The following is a 21,848-nucleotide window of genomic DNA, read 5'->3' on the forward strand; positions in this document are numbered from 1 at the left end:
CAGCTGTTGTGCAATTATGTACGGTGCATGCGCAGTTCGTCCCGGGCACTATTCAATACCGGGCACTTCTCGACAGAACACCGACCCCGGATCCAGGGTCCTGCTGCCATCTCAGGGAGGAAGATTGTGGAGTTCTCAGTGTGCCCTGCCATTAGACCTGTGATGAAGCCAGGACCTGACAGGAGGAGAGGACTCAGGAGGCAGAAGATCAGGCCACCAGCTGACTGCCAGGAGAAGAGGTAAGTGAGCCATCACACAGAGGCTGAGCAATGTCCTTAGTTGCGTAACTGGGGTTTAAATTTGTGAAGAGGTGGTATTTGTGGAGTGTAAGGGGGGATATTTGTGAAGTGGAGTGTGAGGGGGTATTTGTGTGGAGTGGAGTGTGGGGGGGGGTAATGCTGGGTGTTAATAGTGTGTCCTCTGACACCAGTGCTGGGGGTTAATAGTGCATCTGCTGACACCAGTGCTGGAGGTTAATATTGCGTCCGCTGACACCAGTGCTGGGGGTTAATAGTGGGCCTGCTGATACCAATGCTGGGGGAAAGAACAGTTTGCTTGCGGCCCCCATTTGATGTGAACATTTGTCCTGTGGCCCTCAGGTAATTTGAGTTTGAGACCCCTGATGTAGCGGTATGAGTTGATGAGTGGGGTCCGTGTGTCTGCGTGTGTGATTGATTGTCCTCTCATGGCATCTATCCTGCATCTAAATACCATGTTTAGACAATAGGATCATAAAAATTATAATAAGCTCAGCCCAAAAAGTATGACTTCTTTTCCATTGGTTGGAAAAAAATCTAATGGTTAACTTTTGTGAATTCAGGTAATAACACCTTCAACCATTAGGCATGTCTGAGGGCAGAAAAACGTGTTCTGAACTGTCTGTTAAATAATATGTTCTATTTTCAGAATGTGTATCTGTTTGTATATTGGTGCTGAAGAATATATATATATATATATATATATATATATATATATATATATATATATATATATATATATATATATATGGATATATATATATATATTATTCAGGGACTCTGGTAACTGGTACAATATACAATACATTCAGTATAATTTTGATTAATCAATATATAAAATGATTATCTATATGGATAAACATATAATTCTTGTATATCCTATGAATACTTATTTATCTTGGAACAACACCTGCTATATGTATATTTTTATGCAGATGCAGTAACGATTTATGTCTTTCATAACAATGATTGGTATCTTAAAGCGGAGTTCCACTCAAAAATGGAACTTCCGCTTTAAGAGAGGTGACCCCCTGACATGCCACATTTGGCATGTCATTTTTTGGGGGGGGGGAGCGGGTACCCTCTTTTTTTATAGGGTCCCAGCTCCCACTTCCTCCCGGTGCACTGCAGCACTTGCGCAGTGGGTGCCCGGCTGTGGCTTCACAATGCCGGCGCCGCAGAGAGGAGGGGAAGACGAGCGGGGCTTTGTTCCCCCGCATCGCTGGACCCTGGGACAGGTATTTTTTTTTTTTTTAAGCAGAACTTTAAAACAATTCTTACTTCTAATTTATTCTACATCAAAATATAATTTTACCTTATGACAGAATAATCATTGGGTCAGTAGACACTAAAGTCATAATTGTATCTATGTCCTGGAATATAATGTATAATTTGAATGACTTCTAATCATATGTATTTTAAAGTGGTTGTAAACCCTTTACAACCACTTTATACTACAGGCAAACCTATAATTGGGCTTACCTGTAACTACACTGGATATCTCCTAAACCTGCACGATATCCCTGTATATGCATTTGTATTTGACGTCATCGGCACATGCGCACTTAAGCAAACTGAAGCAACAGCACGTACGTGCCGTTGCTTCAGCTGTGCTATGCCGTTACCGGCGGCTCCCGTGCGCATGCGCGGGAGTGACGTCATCACGGCTCCGGCCAATCACAGCGCCGGAGCTGCGATATCCGGAAGTAACCCCCCAGAGAGATGTTGGCCGCCGGAGAGGTGAACGAGGACCACTGCGGGGGCTTCAATCTCAGGTAAGTAAATGCTATGCACACTAGCTCATTATGCCTTTGTCTTGCAGGGGTTTTTTTTGGAAATTTTTTAAAGAGTTTACAACCACTTTAAAATATCACTGAGTAGGCACAATTCTGATGTCTCTCAGAAATGCTTGAAATTAACTTTCTACAGACTCAATGAATACTTAGATTTAGATTTTAGCAATTCTAAACAAGTCTAAACAATGGGTTCTGTTAGATATCTGCATAGATGGTATGATTTTTAATAAATGATTGCCCGAAACATAACCAAAATGTAATAATTCCTTTTAGGCATATTAGGCACATTATGATATTGATTATAGAATGTCCATAGATATAGGTGATGTATTTGGATTCCTACATAGTTTAGGATTTTAAGTAGACAAGCCCAATATCTATTAACACTTGTCTCCGTTACAATTCTAATGCCGTGTATACACGATGGGAAATGCCGCCAGCAAAACTCCGATGAGAGCTTTTTGTCGGAAAATGCGACCATGTGTATGCTCCATCGGTCTTTTGCTGGCGCAATTCCAGCCAGCAAAAGATTGAGAGCATGTTCTCTATAGGAAAAGTTCCTATCCGAAAATGCGTTCGTCTGTATGCAATTCGGACGCGCAAAAAACGTGCATGCTCGGAAACAATTTGGCGCATGCTCAGAAGCATTGAACTTAATTTTCTCGGCTCGTCGTAGTGTTGTACGTCACCGCGTTCTTTACGGTTGAAAGTTCAGAGAACTTTTGTGTGACCTTGTGTATGCAAGGCAATCTTGAGCGGAATTCCGTAGGAAAACGCGGCATTATAGAAGTGTCCAGCTGGGTAAACATCCTCCACAATTTTCTTGTAAGACATTGTTTGATAGTGGCTCGTCTCACCTGGGAAACAATGGCGTTTGTTTTGCCTTTTAACCGCTTCCTGACCGCCTCACACAAATATACTGCGGCAGAAGGGCACGTACAGGCAGATTAACGTACCTGTACGTTGCCCTTTAAGAGGCGGCTTGCGGGTGCGTGCGCCCGCCGGGAGCTCCGTGAGCGTGATCGCGGGTCCCACGGACTCGATGTCTGTGGGGATACCCGCGATCGTCTCACAAAGAGGAAGAACGGGGAAATGCTAATGTAAACAAGCATTTCCCCGTTTTGCCTAATGACGCTGACACTGATCACCGCTCCCGATTAATCAGTGTCGCGTAACACATAGCCCATCCCCCCCACAGTTAGAATCACTCCCTAGGACACACTTAACCCCTACAGCGCAAACTAGTGGTTAACCCCATTCACTGCCAGTCACATTTACACAGTAATCAATGCATTTTTAATCGCACTGATCGCTGTAAAAAAGTGAATGGTCCCAAAATAGCACCAGAAGTGTCCGAACTGTCCGCCATAATGTCGCAGTCATGATAAAAATCGCTGATCGCCACCATTACTAGTAAAAAAAAAAAATTATTAATAAAAATGCCATAAAACTATCCCCTAGCTATAACTTTTGCGAAAAACCAATCAATAAACGCTTATTGCGATTTTTTTTTTTTTTACCAAAAATATGTAGAAGAATACATATCGGCCTAAACTGAGGAAAAAATGTTTTTTTATTTATTTTTTGGGGATATTTTATTATAGCAAAAAGTAAAAAATATAGCTTTTTTTTCAAAATTGTCTCTCTTTTTTGTTTATAGCGCAAAAAATAAAAACCGCAGAGGTGATCAAATACCACCAAAAGAAAGTTCTATTTGTGGAAAAAAAAGACGTCAATTTTGTTTGGGATCCATGTAGCACAACCGCGCAATTGTCAGTTAAAGCGACGCAGTGCCAAATCGCAAAAAGTGCTCTGGTCTTTGGCCAGCCAAACGGTCCGGGGCTGAAGTGGTTAAGAACTATTCATTCAGATACAGTGGGGACGCAAAGTATTCAGACCCCCTTAAATTTTTCACTCTTTGTTATATTGCAGCCATTTGCTAAAATCATTTAACCACTTGCCGACCGCCGCACGCCGATGTACGTCCAAAGTTTGGCGGCGGATATCGATGTTATGGCAGCAGCTAGCTGCCATAACCCGGTATCCCCGTTTTCATGCGGCGGTCGGCTTTCAGATAAAAGTGGTCTCTGCGGCGGATTCCCTGCGGGATCACTTTTATCGGTGGCGGGAGAGGGCCCCCCCTTCCGCCGCGATCCGGAGCCGTCGGTAGCGGCGGAGGCGAACGTGTCTGTCTCCCTACTGTGCCTGGAGACGAATGAGACTAAGATGGCGCCCACTTGACTCCATGACACTACTGGGTGGAAGTGACGTCAAAACCTCACTTCCGCCCTTACGTCTTAAAGGCACATTTTTTTCAATGTCATTTTTTTAAATGACTTTTTTTTTTTTTTTAATTGCATTTTAGTGGAAATATGAGACCTGAGGTCTTTTTGACCCCAGATCTCGTATTTAAGAGGTCCTGTCATGCTTTTTTCTATTACAAGGGATGTTTACATTCCTTGTAATAGGAATAAAAGTGACACATTTTTTTTTTTTTAAAACAGTGTAAAAATAAATAAAACCATGTAAAATAAATAATAATAAAAAAAAAAAAAAAAACCCCCGTCCCGATGAGCTTGCGCTGAGTAGCGCCCGCATATGAAAACTGTGGTCAAACCACACATGTGAGGTATCGCCGCAATCGTTAGAGCGAGAACAATAATTCTAGCCCTAGACCTCCTCTGTAACGCAAAACCTGCAACCTGCAGAATTTTTTAAACGTCGCCTATGGAGATTTTTGAGGGTAAAAGTTTGACGCCATTCCACGAGCGGGCGCAATTTTTAAGCGTGACATGTTGGGTATCAATTTACTCGGCGTAACATTATCTTTTACAATATATAAAAAATTGGGCTAACTTTACTGTTGTCTTATTTTTTTAATCAAAAAAGTGAATTTTTTCCAAAAAAAGCGCGCTTATAAGACCGCTGCGCAAATACGGTGTGAAAAAAAGTATTGCAATGACCGCCATTTTATTCTCTAGGGTGTTAGAAAAAAAACAATATATAATGTTTGGGGGTTCTAAGTCATTTTCTAGCAAAAAAAACTGTTTTAAACATGTAAACACCTAAATTCCAAAACAAGGCTGATCCTTAAGTGGTTAAGTTCATTTTTTTCCTCATTAATCTACACACAGCACCCAATATTGACAGAAAAACACAGAATTGTTGACATGTTTGCAGATTTATTAAAAAAGAAAAACTGAAATATTACATGGTCCTAAGTATTCAGACCCTTTGCTGTGACACTCATATATTTAACTCGAGTGCTGTCCATTTCTTCTGATCATCCTTGAGAGGGTTCTACACCTTCATTTGAGTCCAGCTGTGTTTGATTATACTGACTGGACTTGATTAGGAAAGCCACACACCTGTCTATATAAGACCTTACAGCTCACAGTGCATGTCAGAGCAAATGAGAATCATGAGGTCAAAGGAACTGCCTGAAGAGCTCAGAGACAGAATTGTGGCAAGGCACAAATCTGTCCAAGGTTACAAAAAAATTTCTGCTGCACTTAAGGTTCCTAAGAGCACAGTGGCCTCCATAATCCTCCATAATCCTTAAACGGAAGACGTTTGGGACGACCAGAACCCTTCCTAGAGCTGGCCGTCTGGTCAAACTGAGCTATCGGGGGAGAAGAGCTTTGATAAGAGAGGTAAGGTAAGAACCCAAAGATCACTGTGGCTGAGCTCCAGAGATGCAGTCGGGAGATGGGAGAAAGTTGTAGAAAGTCAACCATCACTGCAGCCCTCCACCAGTTGGGGCTTTATGGCAGAGTGGCCCGACGGAAGCCTCTCCTCAGTGCAAGACACATGAAAGACCGCATGGAGTTTGCTAAAAAAAACACCTGAAGGACTCCAAGATGGTGAGAAATAAGATTCTTTGGTCTGATGAGACCAAGATAGAACTTTTTGGCTTTAATTCTAAGCGGTATGTGTGGAGAAAACCAGGCACTGCTCATCACCTGTCCAATACAGTCCCAACAGTGAAGCATGGTGGTGGCAGAATCATGTTGTGGGGGTGTTTTTCAGCTGCAGGGACAGGACGACTGGTTGCAATCAAAGGGAAAGATGAATGCGGCCAAGTATAGGGATATCCTGGACGAAAACATTCTCCAGAGTGCTCAGGACCTCAGACTGGGCCGAAGGTTTACCTTCCAACAAGACAGTGACCCTAAGCGCGCAGCTAAAATAATGGAGTGGATTCACAACAACTCCGTGACTGTTCTTGAATGGCCCAGCCAGAGCCCTGACTTAAACCCAATTGAGCATCTCTGGAGAGACCTAAAAATGTCTGTCCACCAACGTTTACCTTCCAACCTGACAGAACTGGAGAGGATCTGCAAGGAGGAATGGCAGAGGATCCCCAAATTCAGGTGTGAAAAACTTGTTGTATCTTTCCCAAAAAGACTCAGGCCCCTTTCACACTTATACGACTTGTCCCACGATTTTGTACTGCAAAATCGTATGACAAGTCATTCTCCATGATTTTCAATGACTACCATTCATATTGGCACGACTTTAAGTCGTGCCGACTTCAAAGTAGTCCCTGCGCTACTTTGGTCCAACTTCCATACGATTTGTACTCCATAGACCTCAATGTTAAACCCTCAAGTAGCATGCAAGTCGTACCTGAATAATATAGACACGATTTCAGCACTGCTTTGTAAGCATAAGCTGAGAATGGTTAATGTCAAAGTTGTGGCAAAGTCGTACAAAGTAGTACTGCTCCAAAATCGCGGCAAAATTGCGGCCGCGAAATCGCGGTAAAATCGCGCGACTTTGATAAGTGTAAAAGGGGCCTCATGGCTGTATTAGATCAAAAGGGTGCTTCTACTAAATACTGAGCAAAGAATACTTAGGACCATGTGATATTTCAGTTTTTCTTTTTTAATAAATCTGCAAAAATCTCAACAATTCTGTGTTTTTCTGTCAATATGGGGTGCTGTGTGTACATTAATGAGGAAAAAAATGAACTTACCATATATACTCGAGAATAAGTCGAGATTTTCAGCCCTTTTTTTTTAGGCTGAAAGTGCCCACCTTGACTTATACTTGAGTCATCGCCGTCTGCCTACATGATCAGCGTGTCATGCAGACAGACGGCGGCCATTCCACTGCTCAAAAGCCGCTCCTCCTCGTATGTGATAGGCAGAACACTCAATTTCCCAGCAGTCAGTGTACAGCCTATCACGGACATTCTCTCATCCTTGTCTGTGGTATGAGGAAGAGAGAATGTCCGTGATAGGCTGACCGCTGACTGCTGTTAAATTGAGTGTATTGCCTATCACAGATGAGGTGGAGGCGCGGCTTTTGAACAGTGGAATGGCTGCCGAATGTTATTATGACAAGCTGATCGGTGGATGCAGAGCGGCACACGGAGGCTGCAGATCGCCACATGGAGGCTGCAGATCGGCACACGGAGGCATGCACAGGTAGGCTGCACAGGACACAGGGACACATGCACAGGACACATGCACAGGACACAAGTATGCTGCACAGGACACATGCACAGGACACAAGTAGGCTGCACAGGACACATGCACAGGACACAGGTAGGCTACACAGGGACACAGGGACACATGCACAGGACACAGGTAGTCTGCACAGGACACAGGGACACATGCACAGGACACAGGTAGGCTGCACAGGACACAGGGACACATGCACAGGACACAGGTAGGCTGCACAGGGACACATGCACAGGACACAGGTAGGCTGCACAGGACACAGGGACACATGCACAGGACACAGTGAGGTATGCAGCTGCAGTTGGGCATTGTTGACCCTCTTTTCCACTTACAGTAGCTGCTGCATTTCTCACCCTCGGCTTATACTCAGGTCAATAAGTTTTTCCCAGTTTTTTTGTGGTAAATTAGGGGCCTCGGCTTATTTTCGGAACGACCTATACTCAAGTATATACGGTAAAAGATTTTAGCAAATGGCTGCAATATAACAAAGAGTGAAAAATTTAAGGGGGTCTGAATACTTTCCATTCCCACTGTATATGAGTAATCCTTTGTTGCAGTGTGGTGGCTTTCTTTATCTATCCACCAAAGACATGTAAATATCTTTTGGTTTCTGCTTCGCAATTAGCTTGGTTGTGTAAACTAGGATGGTTGATCCAATTAAAATTGGGAAATGTATGAAGTCATGGTGACCTTAAGTTCACCGCTGTGTTAAGGCCTAACTGACTTTGCACCCATATATCCCCATCTTAAACTTATGAGAGATGGTTATTTCTTCATCATAATTACAACACTTGTAATAGGAATAAAAGTGATCAAAAAAATAAATGAATAAAGGGACGGTGTAAAATAAGAAAGGGGGGAAAAATAATTTCAATTGCCCCGTCCTTTTGTGCTCGGGCGCTGAAGTGAATGCATACGTAAGTCACGCCCACATGTAAACGGTGTTTAACCTCCCGGACGGTATTCCCGAGTGTGGCTCAGGGTTACATTTCAGTACCATTAGCCTCGGTTCACACTGGGGCGACTTGTCAGGCGACCTAGTCGCCTGACAAGTCGCCTCCCGTTCTGTGCTATGGAACCGTTCTAATCGGAGCGACGCAAGTCGCTCCGACTTAGAAAAAGGTTCCTGTATTACTTTGGGGGCGACTTGGGGCGACTTGCATAGACTTCTATGCAGAAGTCGTCTCGCAAGTCGCCCCGGCAGTCGTTTGCAGGTCGCCTCGCTGAGGCGACCTGCAAGTCGTGCCGCCCATGTGTGAACCGAGCCTTAGAGGTAACCCTGAGCCATACTCGGGACTGCATCTCAGGATCCTGGTGCAGGTTACTTACCTTCTCCCCAGGATCCTGCGATGTCCCCCCACTGTGTCTGCGGGCTTTGTCCTCCGCCCAATACCTCTGTGTGCTGGGCTCCGTTCCCTGCAATTGTTGCGACGCATGGGGGCGGAGCTCTGCAGCAAATTCAAAAAGTACAAATTCATAACACATATAGTACACTGTAATCTTACAGATGAAATTACTGTATGAAATCATTTCACCTCCCTTTTGTCCCTAGTGCTTTGTCCAGTGCCCTGCGTGCACTCTTATATATACTGTTCTTTCTGCCTGGAAACTTGAGATTCTCCATGGCAACCAAAAAGTGTCCCTTTACATCAAAGGCTGTTTGAGACCAGCTAGAAAACAGTGATGGTAAATTAGACCACTTGCAGAATTGAGCGATAGTGAATCGTGGGGAAATTTATTTTATTATTATTATATTATTATTTTTTATAATTAGTTATTTATTATATTATAATTTATGATTTAGTGTTTCAAACTTTATCATACCCGGGATGTCTACTAGACTCTTATTTGGACAGATTTAAGTGTGTTATTACTAAGAATTACAGGCCTAAAATCTAAAATGCCAAATTTCTATGCAAAACAATGTACCGCTTTGAGACGCAAAAATCTGACATAATCATACCGCCAGGGTGGTTAAACCACACGTGAGGTATCGCCGTGGCCGTACAGCGAGACCTCCCTGTAACTCTACACAGATAACCTGTAAACATTTTTAAAGCGTTGCCTATGGAGATTTTTAAGTACTGTAGCTTGTCGCCATTCCACAAGCATGCACAATTTTAAAGCATGACATGTTGGGTATCTATTTACTCGGCGTAACATCATCTTTCACATTATACAAAAAAATTGTGCTAACTTTAGTGTGTGTTTTTTAATTCATTAAAGTGTATTTAAAAAAAAAAATCTGCATTTGAAAGACTGCTGCGCAAATACAGTGTGACATAAAATATTGCAACGATCACCATTTTATTCTCTTTACTAAAAAAATATGTAATGTTCTAAGTAGTTTCTCCCCACCATCTTATCACGTGTCGGGGTTGTATGTTGGATATATGTTGTTTGTTCTTGTGTTTTTTTTTTTTTTTTGTATAAAAAAGTAATAATAAAGAATAAAATGATTTAAAAAAAAAAGTGGTTGTAACGCAAAAAAAAAGAGATCCTGTTCCCTAATAGCACAAGCACTGTGCTGTTTAACCTGCTATCTAATCTGTCCCTCTGTAGGCTGTAAAATACCTAGCTGATCCTGCCTGGTTCTGTCCTCCCCTCTGTAAACTGACCATGGTTTATCATGGCTGCTGAGCCCTGACACCATGGTCAGTTTACGTGCCTCCGTTACTCGAAGCTCTCGACTGTCCTCTCCCCCCTGCCTGTTAGCTCTGTGTGTCTGTATGCGCCGTCTCTGCCCCGCTCCTGCCGCTATTAGTACTAAACTAAACTTTAAAAAATATCACTGCCAGCCCCTCGGTTTTTTTCAGCCATAATGCACAGTGTTAGTGTTTTTTTTAAAACAAAGCCTCTAAATACCTTTTTCAGATATCTTCAGACCAATCAAGGGACTCCTGGCCGCTGTACACCTCCGATCCAGGGCTACAGATGGAGGTGCTGAGTGACCAGCACGGTGGTCACGTCACCACCCCGGCTGATGTTAGAGCAAGATCTCTGCCCCTCCTGCTGTAGCCCTGTATCGGAGTAGGAGAGAGGCCAGGAGTCACGAGTCTGGCCTGAAGATACATGGAAAAAAAGGTATTTAGAGGCATTGATTTAAAAAAACACTAACACTGTGCATTATGGCTGGATACAAAAGAGAGGCTGGCAGTGAATGTAATGTGGAATTCCACCAAAAAGTGCATCTTCCGCTTTAATCGCTCTTCGCCCCCTTACATGCCACATTTGGCATGACTTTTTTTTTGAGGGGTGGGGGGGGCATGTAACTAGTTTTGACAGGTACCCAGCTCCCACTTCTGCTCTCGGCGCCTAGGCGACCCCTCCTCTCTCCTTCACTGCCTGCAATCTTCTGGGACATGTCACAGGTCCCAGAAGATTGCACGGCCACTGAGAAGGTGCAGTGCGCACCTGGCTGTGAAGCCACAAGCTGTCACAGTCGGGTGCCAACAGTTGCAATGCCAGCACCGCGGAGAGGGAGAGGAGCGAGGTTTCAGGCGGCCGCATTGCTGGACTGTGGGACAGGTGAGTGTCTGTTTATTAAAAGTCAGCAGCTACACTTTTTATAGTACTTTTTATTTACTTTTATACTTTTTACTGCTGACTTATAATAAACTAAAAAATGACTGTAACAAAGCTTTAAGGATTCATGTACACTGCAGCTGCTAAACTCATGTTTAGGAGCAGTTGGGCATTTTTTCAGCAGCTTCTGAACTCTCCTCAATGTTATCTTATGTGTACTACAGTTGTTTAGAGGCAGTTGAGTTTACTGATGTCTTCTTTGTGAAAGCAGATAAATCGCGTTCAGGACTGTAGTTTACCGGCATTTCAAGCGCCAAATACTTGTAACTGCTTGTAAAATTTCAGATAAAGCGTTAAGCCCGCCCCCACCCCCCCCCACCCCAAAGCACCTTGTCCTCATGTTGATCGGGACAAGGGCCTCTTCCCGACAACACTGGGCTGTGGTTGTCGGGGTCTACAGGCTGGGAGCTTATAAGAATCTGAAAGCCTCCTTTAACAAGGGGCCTCCAGATCCTGCCCCCCCCCCCAATGTAAATGAGTATGGGGTACGTTGTACCCCTACCCATGCACCCCAAAAAAAGGCAATGTAGTGTACATATAAAAAAAGGGACAGTGTGGACAAGTCCTTTATTAAATATCTCCCTCCAGTGTTCTTCCTCTGGTCTTCTCCCTTCGGTCTTCTTCCTTTGTTCTTCTTCCTTTCCTCTCCACTGTTGCTGTCTTCTCCACCACCGGGTCTCTTGGTAATGTCACCAGATGGCCACGCCCCATTGCTATATAAGAACTGGCAGAGAGCAGAGCTGGCACAAAGACGGAGAGACAGCATCGGAGGAGGACCAGGTTGGCGGCGGAGAAGACTGAAGGAAGAACACCACAGTGAGATATTTAATAAAGGACTTATCAAAACCGTCTCTTGTTTTTATTTACACTACACTGGCTTTTTTTGGGGTGAGTGGGTAGGGGTACAATGTACCCCATTCTCATTCACGTGGGGGTGGCAGGATTTGGAGGCCTCCTTCTTAAAGGGGGCTTCCAGATTCTGATAAGCCCCCTGTCCGAAGACCCCAACAACCACAGCCCAGGGTTGTCGGAGAGAGGCCCTTGTCCCCATCAATGTGCTTTGGGGTGGGGGGCGCAGAGCCTCCCCTGGCCCAAAGCACCCACACCACCCATGTTGAGGGCTTGTGGCCTGGAACGGTCCGGGGGGGGGGGGGTACCTGCTCCTTCCCCCTCTTTCCTAACCTGCCAGGCTGCATGCTTGAATAAGAGTCTGGTATGGATTTTGGCGTGGGGTTCTCTTTCGCCTTTTTTTTATTTATTTTTTTTCCCTTAAAGATCCTCAGAGCAAAAGTTGCACCACAAGTCCGATCATGATGATCCGACTTGGATGCGACTTTGATTCAAATCAATGGGCTGAGAGTCGGATCAGTAGATGCCTTTCATAGGGAACCATTGATTTTAAATAGAGGCAAAGAAACGCTAAAAGCGAACGTGGCTAAACGCGCATTAACGCGAATGCAAAAAGCTACTAAAAGCGTGTTTTTACAGCTGCTTTTTCCTGGCGTTGGTAGTGGCTTTGCAGCTCATTTTTTCTAACGCCCCGTGTACATGAGGCCTAAGTAGATTTAACATTAGATATATTTAATGCAACAGTTCACAGTACTCACTCTAACAAAGGGTGGCACCATGTTTGGTTAGGCACTATCTAGGATCAGTATCTACTTTCTGGACTGAGGTGCTGGCTCTGAGAAGATACATTGATGCCTGGGCAATTCTTGGTAGTGTTCACCAATGTCTGGCAGCTTGCTGCCTCTCACCTTGTGACCTGCTAAAAATGATTTGTCTGCAGGCGTTAATATGCATGTTTATGTACTTGTCTTGCATTGTTTTTAACCACATGCCGACCAGCGTACGACGATATACATCGGCACAATGGCATGGCTGGGCAAATGGGCATACAGGTGCGTCTCCTTTAAGAAGCAGCATTGTGGGCGCACGCCCGCCGCATGCTCCGTGACCGTGGGTCCCGCAGACTTAATGTCTGCCGGGTGCCCGCAATCGTGTCACGGAGCGGAAGAACGGGGAGATGCCTTTGTAAACAAGGCATTTCCCCATTCTGCCTAGTGGTATGACAGAGATCACTGCTCCCTGTCATCGGGAGCAGTGATCGCTGTCATGTGAGTAGTAGCCCACCCCCCTCACAGTTGGAATCACTCCCTAGGACACACTTAACCCCTTGATCGCCCCCTAGTGTTTAACCCCTTCCCTGCCAGTGTCATTTACACAGTAATCAGTGAATTTTTATAGCACTGATTGCTGTATAAATGACAATGGTCCCAAAATAGTGTCAAAAGTGTCCAATGTGTCCGCCATAATGTTGCAGTCATGATAAAAATCGCAGATCACTGCCGTTACTAATAAAAAAAAAAAATAATAATACTAAAAATGCCATAAATCTATCCCCTATTTTGTACACGCTATAACTTTTGCGCAAACCAATCAATATATGCTTATTGCGATTTTTTTTTTTTTTTTTTTTTTTTTTTTTTACCAAAAATATGTAGAAGAATACAGATCGGCCTAAACTGAAGGAAATAATTTGTTTTTTTAGATATTTTTGGGGGATATTTATTATAGCAAAAAATAAAAAATATTGCTTTTTTTTCAAAATTGACGCTCTTTTTTTTGTTTATAGTGCAAAAAATAAAAACCGCAGAGGTGATTAAATACCACCAAAAGAAAGCTCTATTTGTGGGGAAAAAAAGGACGTCAGCTTTGTTTGGGTGCAACATCGCACGACTGCGCAATTGTCAGTTAAAGCGACGCAGTGCCGAATCGTAAAAAGTACTCTGGTCAGGAAGGGGGTAAATCCTTCTGGGGCTGAAGTGGTTAAACAGATTTAACAAAGCCTTTTCTTTTTATATCTACAACCTACAGTAAATCAGCACGATGTAAATATAGGAATGGTTAAAAATAATAAATGAATAAATAATATGGCAGGCAGTCCCCAGGTTACAAACAAGATTTTGTAGATTTGTTAAGTTGCATTTGTATTTAAGTTGGAACAGGTACATTTTTCGAAGTGTAGCTCAAGCCAAAAAAAAATATATTTTTAAGCTTTTTTGGATAACATAGGGAAGGGTTAACACCCCTGTAACATTTGTTTTGCTGTCTATGTCCCTATTCAGAAGATTTCACCTCACTTTCTGTCCATGTGACAACTGGATTTTGAAAAATTTGGATTTTTGTGGAAACAAGGATTGGTGATAAAGCTTTAGATACACCTTTTTCCCATGATAACTCTTACAGGAGTGAATTTCCCTTCCTAGGGGTAGATTTCCTCTCACTTGCTGTCTCCCCCTGTTGGTAAGTAGGAGTTGATTGTAAGTCGGATTTTTGTAACCCAGGACCACCTGTATTTGAAACCTGTAGCAGATCATTAACACTCCACTTCCCCCTTTACTTTAGTGGTCAATGGGAAGAGGACCCTCTTAGATTGGTGTTCAGCAGAAGGGTTCCATCACATTGTGGCTAAGTGGAGAAGTGCTTCCCTATATCAGATACCAGTTTAATGCCCTCCTACAAGGATGATCAGTGTTAGGAATGCCCTCCTTACAGACAAATAAAGATGTGTTGTGCCAGTAAATACCCAAGATATGAGAAGTGAAACTCCACTGGTCCCATTCTGCTGAGCCTACAGATTGTTGTTGGTGCCAAAACTGCGCAAGCACTATCAGTTGGAAGGTGCATCTGCCAATGCTCACAGTTCAAGGAACTCCTAGCAACTCCTCTAGGAACCCAAGGGTTTCAAAGAACCCTGGTTGAGGTCTAGGCAGAGTCACTTGATTAAAGCTCATGGACTGCTTTTTAATGATAAAAGGTAGAGCTCTGAAAAATGATAATGGTGCGGGAAATTGTGACTTGACAGAAATTAATTCATGCAGACCTGTAAAATTGCTCAGAGATCTACTTTAATTGCTCAGTCTGTCACTTGTCTCAGGATGCTCCAGCCACAACAATCATTGATTGTGAATATAGTGTTTGGCTAAATGTGGTAGTTGGCCTTCCTCTTTCCACAAATCTCCATTCTTTCAGAAATAGAAGATTGAATAAGAATGCAATATTTTGCCTGAAGATAAAGTACAAAGAGCTGCAAGAGAGATGGATGTAGCCCAGAAATTTCACCCAAAATATATTGTCCTTGAGTGCCCAAGATTTCTATTTTTTTTTATTTCTTTGTTTAAAGCACTATAGCACATAATTACCAATTTTCAATACTGATTCCTTACCAATACAACACAATTATTCTGTACTGCATTTTTCTGTGAAGAATTGTGTTTCAGCAGTAACTTTAAGTAATTGGATGTATATTTTGCTCCTCTCAGGTAACAGAAATGGAGCCACCATGTGGAAGGAGTTTTATGCAGGTGCTGTGTGAGAAATACAGCCCAGAAAACTTTCCGTATAGGAGGGGTCCAGGAGTTGGTGTGCATGTACCTGCTGGACCTCAAGTGTCACCTATGAAAGGTATGACATTACTTGTCCTAAAGAATATGTTACCCTAGCATTTCATATTCCAGATATGTGTCTGTTGTACCATGTACTTGGTTTAAAAGTATCCTGTTCTTTTTGTATTGCTTCCTTTGTGTGAAATGCCTTGTGTTCCTGCCAGTCCCCCAGCTTTCCTATATCAAACTGACCACTCTAGGCATGAGAGCACATCCATCCCTGCGTGGTCCGTTTTCTGGCTGTGCTGGGAAAACATCCCATCCCATCTGTCCTGCAGTGGTCAGACATTTCCTGACATGCCCCCCACGCACAGTGATTCACTGATGAGATTGGTATTCTGATGTTTCTCCACCCCCAGCTATCTGGTATCCTCTTTTACATCCGAGAACACAGATTTATGTGATCACTTATAAGAAAATAAAAAAGAAATATTTATAGAGTGTGTGTGTGTGTGTGTGTGTGTGTGTGTGTGTATGTATGTATGTGTGTATATATATGTGTGTGTGTGTGTGTGTATATACAGGCATACCCCACTTTTAAGTACACAATGGGGTTTATTTACTAAAGCTAGAAAGTACAAAATCAGGCTCACTTCTGCATAGAAACCAATGAGCTTCTAACCCCAGCTTGTTCAATTAAGCTTTGGTAAGTGTGTATGTGTGTGTATATATATATATATATATAATCTATCAGTATCTCACAAAAGTGAGTACACCCCTCACATTTTTGTAAATACTCTATTACAGACATACTCCACTTTTAAGTACTCAATGGGGTTTATTTACTAAAGCTGGAAAGTGCAAAATCAGGCTCATTTCTGCATAGAAACCAACGAGCTTCCAGGTTTTATTACTAAAGCTTAATTGAACAAGCTGGGGTTAGAAGATCATTGGTTTCTTTGCAGAAGGGAGCCTGATTTTACACTTTCTAGCTTTAGTAAATAAACCCCATTGTGTACTTAAAAGTGGGGTAGGCCTGTATATCTTTTCATGTGACAACACTGAAGAAATTACACTTTGCTACAATGTAAAATAGTGAGTGTACAGCTTGTATGACAGTGTAAATTTGCTGACCCTTCAAAATAACTCAACACACAGCCAGCAATAAAGGATGGACTTCCCAACATGTTTTGCCCATGTGTCGGGCTTCCTCAGGGGATGCTGGTCACATGCAGAGTACAGTGCCTTCTATCAGAAAACACACAAACAATTGAATGGATTAGATTGGTTCACAAATTTATATAATCATTTACATTCGACATGGTTCTTATGCATATGCGTCTTCACTGTCAGGGTGCAGCTGCTTACCTATATCTCCTAAAAAGGGGGGATGTTAGAACTGCCGGGATGACTAGATGTTTCTGCTGTGTCAAAGAAAACACGCGCTGAAGGTGACCATAGATGGTAAAAAAGACCAACTAAAGAATGGAAAGAAAACAGTAATGACTTTTAATGTCTGAAGGTAAGATGGAGTATCCTTCATGACACCAAAACACAAAGGCAACGATATAAACTTAAACTTACAAAGGCAGGTTCAGCAGCTGGCTTGATGCCAGGGGCCACACACCTCCAGAGATTCAGATCACTTTAAAAAAAATAACAGTATCTAGTGAATATAAAAAACAACAACACTATATCACGTGCTGTTTGGTATCAGCAAGGCAAGAGACTAATGCCGCGTACACACGAGCGTACTTTACGGCAGACTTTGCCCGGCAGACTTTTCGGCGTACTTTACGACGGACTTTCTGAATGAACGGACTTGCCTACACACAATCCACCGAAGTCTGTCGAATTCGTACGTGATGACGTACGACCGGACTAAAACAAGGAAGTTCATAGCCAGTAGCCAATAGCTGCCCTAGCGTGGCTTTTTGTTCGTCGAACTAGCATACAGACGAGCGGACTTTTCGACCGGACTCGATTTCGATAGATTGATTTAAAAAATGTTTCAAATCTAAGTCCATCCAACTTTTGAGCAAACGAAGTCCACTGGAGCCCACACACGATCGAATTGTCCGACGAAATCCAGTACGCCGGACCAAGTCTGCCATAAAGTCCACTCGTGTGTACGCGGCAATAGTCTTCAAACACAAGAAAAGTCAAAAACAGGATAAGAGAGTCACAGACAGGATAAATTTAAAAAAAGAGGGCTGGTAGCGATTGCCTGGATGAAGGAAACAGTGTGCATGGGTCCCTCGGTTCCTGCAGCGTCTCCATGCTGCTTACAGCAGCTTTAAATACCATCCATCCAGTGTAAGAATCGGATACGGATGAAAAACTGCGCTGCGCATGCGAGAGCGTCGCCATGGTAGCCCACCCTTCCACTCCTGCCAGGTCCTAAGGCTCGGTCGGATAAGTGGAAAGAGAGCTCCCTCTGGTGGTAAAAGGAAGGAATCTCACCTGTCAAAAGACATGTTGAGACTTCCAAGCAACGGCGACGCACACACCACAGACACCCTGGGTGTCCATACGGTCACCCAATTGTGCGCATGGAGACTCAGACAAGCTAGAAACAACCCCCCTAAATTGTGGCAGAGCAGACAGATGGTGGGGATAGGCAGACATATAGGGAACAGCACATAGCCATGGACAGGAGGACACAGATGCATTTACAAGGCATTTCCAAAACATAACAAAATAACAATATAAACTAGCTCAAAAGAGGGAAAAATGAACAGAATGATAATAACAGGCTTGAATATAATTTAGTTTTAAAGCGGGGTTCCACCCAAATTTTGAACAATATCTGTATGTATTCTCTTCCTTGCCTAGATGCTGACATGCCGTTTAAAAAAATTTAAATCACAGTAATTACCTTTTATTTTTCTATTCTTCTTTGCACTTCCTGGTTCTCCTCTCGTGGGAGTAGGCGTGTTTCTAGCCTCTCCCAGACTCCTGGGAGCTAGTCTCAGGCTTCCCAGGATGCCACTGAGCATGTGCGGGAACGAGCGGTGAATGCTGGGAGCACAGCATTCACCACATCCAGGAAATAAATGCTTGTGGGCTTCAAATGCCCACAATGAAGATGGAAACCGCCTGCAGTGAATAATATAAGTTATTCTTTCTGACGAAATCTGACACAGGCGGACACAATATGTGAGTATGTAATGCTGAGAAGAAAAGTTTGTGAATTAACTCAAAAAAAAAAAAAAACGATAGATAGGTGGACCCCCGCTTTAATGACAATACATGTACAGTATGCTAAAATTAAAATTAGTAATACCCAATTAAGAGCTCAGCAGACTACAAGGGAGAACACCAGTTTTTTATATAGAAAGTTGTTTTAGGTATCTAAATTCATGTAATTAATTTGTTACAGGCCAAAGGGGGATAAACAATGGTGGGGAGGGGGATGTGTTAACATCCATGGAAAAGACGAAGAAAAAGGGAGGAAGGAAAAGGAAAGAAGGGGAAAGGGGGCGGGAGGGGGGAGCAGGTATATAGAGTAAATAACAAACACCAAATTATGTATATTACAAGAAGGGTTTGTAGCCGAGCATTTTGTTTATCCCAGGATATACTGTAGCTCTTAATAGGTAAATCCATCGTGATTCTAATTGCAGAAGCTTTTGGTCATTACTCACCCCTCTAACATCAGGGGGAATATGTTCAAGAGCCATAAATTTGATGGTATTTAGACTAAACCCATGAAATAGTCCCACATGGCGACTTATTGGCGTTTCCATCCCATGTTTCTTTATGAGGGAAACATGATCATTTATTCTCTTGTGGAACAGACGTTTCGTTTTCCCAATATAAAAGCAATTGCATGTACATTGCATAAGGTAGACAATACCCACATTTCGGCATGTTACTCTATATCTAATTGAATTAACCTGTCCGTTGGGTAATCTTACTTCATTACTGCTAGGCAGGAATTGACACTTGTCACATTTTCCGCATGAGAATGTACTTGTAGATTGACTTGGTGGCAAGGGAATATTGTAGTGACTCTGAGTCAGGCGGTCTTTAAGAGATTTGGCTCGTCTATACTTAATTTGGGGTTGTCTTTCAACATATTTGTTGGCAATCAGATCTGCCAGTAAGAGTGGCCAATACTTCTCAATGATCTGTCTCGCTTGTTTGTGCTGCTTAGTATATGAAGTAATAATCCTAACAGTCTGGGAATTGTCCTTGATCTTTTTCTTATGGATCAAGGTATCTCTAACCTGGGTTTTTGCTCTGTTGAATGCTTTCTTAAGGATACTGTGGGTGTAGCCTCTCTCACGTAAACGATCATATAAAAGATTTGCTTAATTCTGAAAGTCACTGTCCCTGCTACAATTGCGTCGCAGTCTTAGATATTGGCTGTAGGGGATGCTGTTAATCAAAGACCTGGGGTGGGAGCTCGATGCGTGCAAGACAGCATTGCTTGCTGATGGCTCCCTGAATAAGGTGGTACCCAGGGAGCCATCAGATTCCACAAAAATTTGAATGTCGAGAAAACTGACAGATTTTTTTATCACAGGACATGGTGAACTTAAGATTGTAGGTATTGTTGCCAATAATGGTCATAAATTGCATCAATTCTTGCTGAGAGCCTGTCCATATCATTAGTATGTCATCTGTATAACGATGGAAGGTCATCACATAGTCCAGGTATTTTTTATGTCCTCTCTTGCAAACAGATTCCTCTCCCACCCCCCCAGGTACAGGTTGGCATATGATGGGGCATGATGTGGGTTATAGGCCACCTTCAGGTGATGGACACTGGCACGCCCTAAGATAAAAAGTGCACTCCCTATATAACCCCTCCCACTACTGGGAGTATCTCAGTTTTTTCGTCAGTGTCTAAGGTGTTGGTCACAAGTAAAGATGTGCTGTGCTGAGCTCCACTGGAGCAATTCTTGCTGGGGCTAACCATGCAGCCGGATGCATTCAAAGTGTCTTTTAGGCCGAATTGAATGGTACCCGGGCCTTGTGTCCGAAGAAATTAGGTCTTGCCGGCAAATGTTTCTCTTTTTAGAGAGCTGGACCCCGGGATCCAGTACTTTTGGTAGTAAGGCCATCAAGTTTTGCTGGCGGTGGTGCTATTACAGGTCCAGGATTGTGGGTTTCCTCGAGGATCCCCAGCTCCTGAAGCTACGGAACGAAACCCACCGTAAAGGGTGAAGATTGGGTCTGTTGGTTTTACCACAGAAAACCCTGCGACGGGAAAGGTAAGTGGAGTTTTTCTAAGAAATTTTTGAATTTTCTTATGTCTCCTTTAAGTTAGTAAATGTTGTCATGCTTATGTGTCACCACTGGGGGCTGCATAGAGCACATACTTTCTCACGCTTCCTCAGAGAGCTCATGATGTGTCCAGAGCAGCAGCTTCCATTTCCTCCAGCCAGCAGCAGACCTCCGATAAGTCTGGGGGGGGTTTCCTCCCCACCAGACACCCCCCACCTGTGCTATTTTGCTCTTAAAAAAAAAAACGCCACGCCGCACTACTCGGTGGCTTCCAGGCTCTCCTCGCCATTTTCTCCCCTCTCTGTAAGATCCCATAGGATCAGAGGCCCGCACTCACGCGGGAAAACTCTTTTTTTTTTTAAAGAGGAGGAGGGGCCTTAGGCGACGGAGGGGGCGGGGCTTAGCGCGGCGTTGCCGTTCTTCAACGCCCAGCGCAGGAAAGAGTGTTTTTAAAGCACTAGTGTTATTGCTGCAAGCTGCGGAGGGACACAAAAGCGTAGAGGGGCATGAAGAGTTGGCGACACAAGCATTCTTTTTGACACATTTACTATTGCATCAGGCTGAGCGTTAATAGCAGTGGCAGTGGCTGACTATTGCTCAAGCAATGGATGTGATTTCTTTTGGTAGTAGCTATGCTTTGTGCATCGGGTTATATTCAGAAGGGGGGGTTGAAACACCCCCAGAAAAGGAGCTAAAAGGGTCTCCCTCAAGCTCTGTAAAGCCTACTTTTCAAATAGCATCCTCCCCTGAGAGGGGGTGGCTGGTCAGAGTGAGCATCGGGGCCATGAAATGTTTGCAACTGTTTTCAACACTGCAGCCTGTGTTCGTTTTACTCTTTTTCCTCAGCCAGGGTAGGTATTTAAAAGAAGTTTAGCGACTTTAATCGCATCCCAGAGTAGTTAATCGCATCCCAGTGTGGTCAAGATGCGACAGGTTCTCTTCCATTTTCCTAAGACCCTCAGACTGAGGTACTAGGGGCAGGAGAAGACGATTCCCTCAGGGGAACGTGGTGAGGCTGATGACTCCTCTTCTGAGGTGTCAATTGCTTGAGAATCAGTTTTCACAATCTGTAAGATTGATGGTAAAATTTCTTGCTGAATGATCCGCTCCACATTTATG

At 43.4% G+C, this 21,848-nt stretch overlaps 1 protein-coding gene across 1 annotated transcript in view; it reads left to right on the plus strand.

Annotated features, from left to right (window-relative positions):
• TBCEL (tubulin folding cofactor E like) overlaps positions 1–21,848 on the plus strand; it is a 130,106-nt gene that overhangs the window by 42,055 nt on the left and 66,203 nt on the right. Inside the window, exon 3 of the mRNA XM_073602577.1 lies at positions 15,432–15,573. Coding sequence (XP_073458678.1) covers positions 15,441–15,573 — 133 coding nt within the window. The 5' untranslated portion in view covers positions 15,432–15,440. The remainder of the gene's footprint in view (positions 1–15,431; positions 15,574–21,848) is intronic.

This window comes from Aquarana catesbeiana, linkage group LG10, assembly GCF_042186555.1.
Source record: "Aquarana catesbeiana isolate 2022-GZ linkage group LG10, ASM4218655v1, whole genome shotgun sequence".
NCBI lineage: Eukaryota > Metazoa > Chordata > Amphibia > Anura > Ranidae > Aquarana > Aquarana catesbeiana.